At 46.0% G+C, this 7,618-nt stretch overlaps 1 protein-coding gene across 1 annotated transcript in view; it reads left to right on the forward strand.

The window, feature by feature from the left end:
- The window catches only part of ppl (periplakin), an 82,284-nt gene extending 74,985 nt beyond the window's left edge, over positions 1-7,299 (forward strand). The window contains exons 20-23 of the mRNA XM_043712027.1: positions 1,149-1,232; positions 2,039-2,149; positions 3,146-3,238; positions 3,666-7,299. Coding sequence (XP_043567962.1) covers positions 1,149-1,232; positions 2,039-2,149; positions 3,146-3,238; positions 3,666-7,019 — 3,642 coding nt within the window. The 3' untranslated portion in view covers positions 7,020-7,299. The remainder of the gene's footprint in view (positions 1-1,148; positions 1,233-2,038; positions 2,150-3,145; positions 3,239-3,665) is intronic.
- Positions 7,300-7,618: the final 319 nt, after the last annotated feature.

The raw sequence follows: 7,618 nt of genomic DNA on the forward strand, positions 1-7,618 counted from the left end.
CCCGTAGTGTAGGTTATTAGTCAGGGATAAATATAGGGTGGGTTACTTTTTGGAGGGTCAGTGAGGGCCTGTTGGGCCGAAGGGCCTGTTTCCACACTGTAGGGAATCTAATTCTTGTGTGCCTCTTAAGTTGAAAACTTGTTAATTGTTCATCTTTCACCACTGCCTACCCGTAAGGCTTTGTAGGTTAATATTACAACAAAGGTTAATGGCAACAACTCTACACAAAGAAGACCCTAGCACTCCGGGTTTCAGCAGCTGACATCTCCTACATCATCATTCTGTTCAGTTTCTCTAAATAAATGTAAAAAACTATCTGGATGGGTATATGAATAGGAAGGGTTTGGAGGGATATAGGCCAAGTGCTGGCAAATGGGACTAGATTGGGTTGGAGGGGAAAGATATAAAATAGACCTAAGGGGCAACTTTTTCAAGCAGAGGGTTTGGAGGGATATAGGCCAAGTGCTGGCAAATGGGACTAGATTGGGTTGGGATATCTGGTCAGCATGGACGGGTTGGACCGAAGGATCTGTTTCTGTGCAATACATCTCTATTACTCTACGACTAACTAAACCAGACTGGCCTAATGATGCTGAATGCAATATCTGGTCACACGTATAAAAATTCACTCCATCAACATATGGAGGAACCACAAGGATGATGTCATGGTGGTGGGAGATTTTTAAAGAGAGGTTTGAGGGTCAGCTACATCCCTACCTATTGATAGGTGGTGGATGGGGGCAGGAAACTGGGGAGGGGGGTGAAAAGGGTGACTCCCGCTCATTCTCAACCCAGCAAGCCACTGCCTTTTCACCTGCACAGGATCCAGGAAGATTGTCAGCCTGAGGGAAGGCCTCATGAGTGTGAAAACAAGAGTTCCCTTGGTGTATTTAGCACCTTGAAAGGATTTTAACTCACGCCTGTTACGCTCACTGCTGGACTTGCCTGGTGAAGCCAGACGAAACGCATGAACAATGGCTTCCTTCAGCCTGTCCTTCCCTACCTCTCACTCCAACCTCCTTTTTCCAGAAGGTTACATTGAGTACTTTCAAAGCCAATCCATAAAGCTAATGTCGAATTGCATTATTGTGGTGTGAGTCGCATTCATTTTAGTTCTAACCTTAATTTCATTCTCCGTTTTGAAACAGCGTATTTTAACAGATATTACTAACAAGGAGCCGGAACTAGTGAAAGTATCCAGTAATGCTCAGCAATATCAACAAGCAGCTAAGGTAAGGAGACAAAGTGAGAAAGTGGGGTTAATATTGGAATGGTAGTTGCTTTTTCTATTCAGTAGATTAGGCGTAACAAGTATTATCTTTCTCCCCACTCCCCCACCAAGTTTAAAACTAGACAAGTGTTAGGACAGGGATACAATGACCTTGTGGCATTGCTAGGCTATTAATCCAGAGACCCAGCTAATGGTCTGGGTTCAAAACCTACCAGGCAGATGGCAGATTGAATTCAGTATTCAAATCTAATGATGACAAACCCATCTGGTTCATTAATGTCCTTTAGGGAAGGAAATCTGCCATCCTTACCAGGTCTGGCCTATATGTGACTCCAGACCCACAGCAACATGGTTGATTCTTAACTGCCCTCTGGGCAATAAATGCTGCCTGGCCAGTGATGCTCACATCCTGTGATTGAATAAAAGAGAAGCACGGTTGTGCTGGGTGGGATTGAGAGTTAAATCCAGATTTGTCTTGTTTGTTGCTGCCAGAATAAAGTTGGGCGGGGAGGGGGGCATGGTGAAAGGGAGGTACATGAGTTGAACAGTCAAGAAATGTCCCCATTTCCCCATTTGTTACTGGACGTTAAATAACTTCAAGGCACTGGGGCAGGAATGAAAAACACAAGTACGATGTTATCTCACTCTTGTGAATGGCGTGCTCAAATAACGGGCACTTCCAAATTTCTGGCCAGTGAGATTTTTCAAATCTTCGTAATGAACAAACACAAGAAAGAGAATCATTCGCACGACTTCTTTTCCTCTTTCTGTAAGTCTTTGTCTCCAACTCTGTGTCTTTGATCACAGGATTATGAACTTGAGGCTGAGATGTTCAAATCACTGATCAACCCTGATAATGTGCAAACATCTTCCAAAAAGCCAAAATTCACATCGCCAGCTGACAAGATTAAAGAGGAGGTAATTACCTGACAAAAGCGCACCTTATTTTGAAACTCTTCACTGACCGAATCATTTAATGTTATGTTCTCAAACACGGCTCTTGAAATTATTTGTAAATTGCTAATGTTTACTGAACTTTAATTATTAAAATGAAAAGCATCAATAGAGAAAATAGGGCTGTGTATGAATAGAAGACCATGCAACATTAAGGGGAAAACAGTAACAGGTCCATTTGGCATAGTTTGAGTTAATTGGGAAGTGCCGACACAGATTTGTAAAAGATGGATTGTCGTTTTCTAATATAATTGAACATTTTGACAAAGTTCCGGAGAAGGTTGATGAAGGGATCCGTTGTGGATGTGGTCAATGTGGATTCTAAGGAAGTGTTCAAGTTACCACATAAAAGGCTGATATAGAAAACAGAGGGCTCATGGAATAGAAGAGTCCATGTCTAATTGGATGCCAGTCTTACATTCAGAAAACAGTGAATCGTGGTGAATAGCTAACATCCTCCAGTCTGAAAAATAACCAATGAATATTCTTAAAATAAACAGGAAGTTGCCCCTTTCTATTGTAATAAGCTAATTGTTTTTAAATATACATTATAGGTATGTATGACTGTAATCTAAAACATGGGGGCAGTCTCAGGATAAGGAACAACCCTTTAGGACCGAGATGAGGAAACACTTCTTCACTCAGAGGATTGTGGGTTCTTTCAAGATCGATAGAAGTTTGGAAACCAAGGAGATTGAGAGATCTGGGGAATGTGTGGGAAGGTGGAATGGATGGAGAGGATCAGTTATGATCTTATTGGATGGTGGAGCAGGCTTGAGGAGCTGAGTGGACCAATCATGCTCCAATGCCTTATCAGACATGTTGCCACTGAACTATTTAGCCAGTTTTTTTCCGAGAAGGCAGCCATTACTGAGCCTACTTATGACCTCTCACTAAGCAAGGACCTGAAGCCTTTTGTATACCTGACCACTCAGACCACGTTGTGTCATTAATCCACAGGAAACCGCCTTGGCCACCAAATTTACAGCAGCAAAAGCCGAGAACAATCAGCGAATGCGGAACCTGGAGTTTGCGCAGGGCTTGTTGAAACAGGTAACTGCTCTCGTAATATGTGGCAAAGATTGCTGGTGCCAATGCCTTGGCTGAAGCTGAGCTAAGGATTTGCCAAAAATGTCCCCCGACCGCCCCGCGCCCCTCCCCACCCAGGTCGGCATCTATGGCACCAGTCCCTCCTGTTCAACAAACTGGAGTCTTTATAAAACAGGCATCGGGTGTACTTTAATGTAAACATCCATGAGGTAGAAACCAGTGTTGACCTTTTATTGTATATCACATCCCTACAGCGTGGGAGCAGGCCACTCGTCCCATCGGGTCCACACCTACCCGCTGAAGAGCATCCCATCCTAACCCCTAAATCCCACAGCTAACCCACCTAGCCTGCACGTCCCTGGACTCAATGGATAATTTAGCATGGCCAGTCCGCCCTAACCTGCAGCGTCTTATCTTGTTTTACTTGCAGCAACCGGAAATGGAACAGATCCAGCAACAGGTTCAGTCGAGAAGCTACGCCGCGGCTCCTAAATATTCCACTGGGCAGGACAAACAACTGAATGACGAGGTGCAACGCCGGCTGGAAATGGAGAACCAGATCAGGAAAGTGCAGCAGGAGATTTCGGCTTTGGAGGGTCAGAAGCTGCAGGGGTCACTGGTCAAGAAAGAGTTTGTGAAGAAAATCGCCGACCCGCAGCTCGACGAGGAGATGAACAGGGTTCAGGAAGCTTTGGCCGACGAACAGTTGCAGAGCAAATCCTTGGAGAACGAGCTGGACATCTTGCGGCGCAAGCTGCGCACGCTGGAGCAAGCAAAGAAAGATCCCGCCAAGCAGTATGTGGTCAAGGAGGTGTTGCGAATCGAGCAGGACAAGGATCAGGAGAACGAGATCTTGAGGCTCAGGGAGGAGCTGGAAGAAATCAAAAGGCAGAAGGCGGCAAAGGAAAATGATATTGTGCTGCTGCAGAAACGTCTCCGGGTCTTGACCGAAGAGAAGAGCAAGGAGCACGAGAAAATTACAGAGAAAGAGGTCTTCAAGGTGAAGAACGATCCAGAGTTGGAGGTGGAGTACAAGCGGCTCCAGGACAATAAGCAGCACGAAAGTCTCTTGCGGCAGCAGAAAGAGGAGGAACTGAGGCTGCTCCAAGAAAAACTGAGGCGACTGGAGCAGGAAAAGGCCAAGGAGGAGGAGAAAGTGACCGTGAAAGAAGTGCTGAAGATGGAGAAAGACCTGAACTTGGAGAACGAGGTGAACAACCTGCGGCGCCAACACGAGGATGAGATGGCCAAGAAACGAGCCCACGATCGGGAGATCACCGAGCTTACGAAAAGGATCAAGACGCTCGAGGAGGAAAAGGCAAAGCCGGTGGTTCAGGAGAAGGTGCGTGAGATTGTGCGGCCTGACCCGAACGCGGAAACCCAGGTCACCAACCTGAGGAATGACCTGATCGAGCAGCAGAGGCGCTACAAAGACGCCGAGCAGCAGCTGAAGAGCATCCACGATGAAATCACACACTTAAAAGATAAAGGCCCAAAAGTCGAGATAAAGGACAACATTAAAGAAGTCATAAAGTACAAACCCGACCCCGAAACGGAGCAGGAATTGGAGAGGCTGAGGGACGAGGTCGTGGACAAAACACGCCAAGTGGAAAGAGCAGAGGTGGAAATCAGTCAGTTGGAGAAGGAGATCGAGATGTTGAAGAACAGCAAACCTCCAGTTCAGATGAAGGAAGTAGTCAATGAGGTTCTCCAGTACCGCGAGAATCCGCAGACCAGACAGGAAGTGGAGTTCCTTAAAACCAAACTCGCAGAAGAGCAGAAAAAACAGCTGGAGCTGGAGAGGGAGAGGTCCCTCAACGAAGATAACATCCAACAGAAGAAGAGGGATCTGGCGCAAGTGCGAGAGAAGGTGGTGCACCAGGAGGTGGTGAAGCTCGAGCAAGATCCCACCTTAAAGGCGGAATGTGGGAACCTGGCGAGTGAAATCGAGCAGGAGCGAAGGCAGAAGGAAAATCTGAAAGCCCAAATCCAGACACTGCAACTCCGGAAATCCGACTTGGAAGAGCAGCTGCAGGAGCTCGAAGCAGAGAGGCAAGCTCGACGCAACGCTGAGCTGGAGGTCAAGAGGCTGCGAAGGAAGCTCGATGACCTAGAGGAGAAAGAGAAGGAGATCAGAGACAAAGTGACGGTGCAGCAGAAGGTCGTCTTGGAGAAGGACCCTATGCAAGAAAAGGAGGTCTCACTGCTGAAGTTGCATGTGGAGGATGAGAAAGAGAATCGCAATAACCTTGAGAACGATCTCCAGGCTCTAAAACTCAAACAGATCGAACTTGAAACAACAAAAGTCAAGGAGAAGAATGTTGTCACAGAGAAAGTTCAGGTCGAGAGAGATCCTGAGACGGAATTGGAAATCGAGCGTCTTCGGACGAGCTTGGAGGACGAGGGGAGACTGAAGCGGGACCTGCAGAATGAGCTAAACCACCTGCAAGCGAAACTGTCCGACTTGGAGTTCAAAGACACCAAGGGACTGAAGGACATGGAGCATTTGAGAGAGGAGAACGCCAAACTGCAGAGGGAAAACCAGAACTTGGTCAACGAGTGCAGGAGACTGCAGTCAGACATACAGGTGACCGTTCAACAAACCCAAGACGTGAAGTCCGAGAAGTCAGCGTCAGAGGTTGGGAACACCGATCTTATGGAATCCCGGTTTGAATCCCTCCAGAGGGAGCTCGATGATCTTAGACAGACAACGACATCCAAGAATACTGAAATTGCAAATTTGGAGAAGCAATTAAACACCATGAAAGTAAAGACTGAACAGCGGGAGAACAGCTTAAAACGTCACATTGTAGTTATAGATCCAGATACTGGCAAAGAAATGACACCAAAGGAAGCCTATAACCTTGGCCTCATTAACTGGGACATGTTTATCAATCTTGAAAGTCAGGAGTGCGACTGGGAGGAGATAACAGTAAAAGGTCCTTCAGGCATTTCCTCAGTTCTCCATGATCGAAAATCCGGCAAGAAGTTTTCTATTGATGAAGCTTTGAAGCAGGGAAAGATTACTGAGAAGCAGTTTAAGCAGTACGTGAATAAGGAGATCCCCATCCAAGAATTTGCAGTCCTGGTGTCGGGAAAATCCGATGATACACCTTCACCATCTCCAGCCAAGCACCAGCCAAACTCTTCCACCACTTCTGACCAACTCCTGAACTTCTCGCTGACTAACGAGAAGCAACAGCCAATCGGAGGCATCTTTGACGTGGACGACGATCGGAAAATGTCGATCACCAACGCAGCTAACCGAAATCTGATTGACACAGACACGGCCCTGAGGCTTCTCGAAGCTCAAGCTGCAACCGGTGGAATTGTCCACGTGAATGACGGCAGTAAATTTGAGATCAAGAAGGCTGCGGAACTTGGCCTCATTGATGGTGCGCTCGAACAGAGGCTGTCCAATGCTGAGAGCGCCTACAAAGGAATTGAAGACCCAAAGACCAAGACATTGCTTCCAGCTGCTAAGGCCGCAGAGCGCGGCTGGCTTTACCGTGAGGCTGCGGAACGGTATTTGGAAGCACAGTACCTAACTGGAGGTCTGATCGACCCAGTCACCTCTGAAAGAAAATCGTTAACACGAGCGAAATCATCTGGTCTGATAGATGATGACGGGGTCAGAAAACTCAAAGATGAGACCTTTTATCCGAAAGATCTGGTGGACCCAATTAGCAAACGCCACATCAACTACAAGGAAGCCTTGGATATATCCATTGTTGACCAGGCCACTGGACTTCTGCTGCTCCCTGTCTCCTCCAAGTCTCCCTAGTGCCTTTCTTTGATACAGTCATCAAAGCACAATCATCTACAGCTAATAGCATACAGACCAACTCAAAAGCAGAAGAATTACAACTATTGGATGACTCCAGCTGAATTTATATGGGATGTTGGGGGGAAGCTACCTGAATTAATGCCAATATTAATATTAGCACCTATTGCTACCATTTCAGGACTCTGTCTTGTTTTCTAGAAGCTTTTGTATTTTAAAGAACATTTCCTTCTTACTTTCTATACAGATGTATTAAATGCAATAAAACATGTAAAGGGAGGCAACACGTATTCGAATCTTGTGTGTTACAGCTGCTAATAAGTTAGACCCCAAGTTATTAGTGGGGCAACTTGATAGAATAGTATACTCCCTTATAGTAAGAAGGGAGAACTTCCCAAGAAAACACTTAGATGAAGATTCAGTTGCTGCCTTCCCTAGCTTAGAAGACCAGGATGGAATCTTATCCAAGACCATTTCCAACTCGAGTCTTGAGTTTCCCACTTGGTTGACATCAAGTATTCCAATCATTTTTGCTTGAAGAATTTTAAAGCCTCTCAAATTTTGCAATACACAAATTAAGAAAGTTAAAGTAAATCAAT

The sequence above is a fragment of the Chiloscyllium plagiosum genome, chromosome 21 (assembly GCF_004010195.1).
Source record: "Chiloscyllium plagiosum isolate BGI_BamShark_2017 chromosome 21, ASM401019v2, whole genome shotgun sequence".
Taxonomy (NCBI): Eukaryota; Metazoa; Chordata; class Chondrichthyes; order Orectolobiformes; family Hemiscylliidae; genus Chiloscyllium; species Chiloscyllium plagiosum.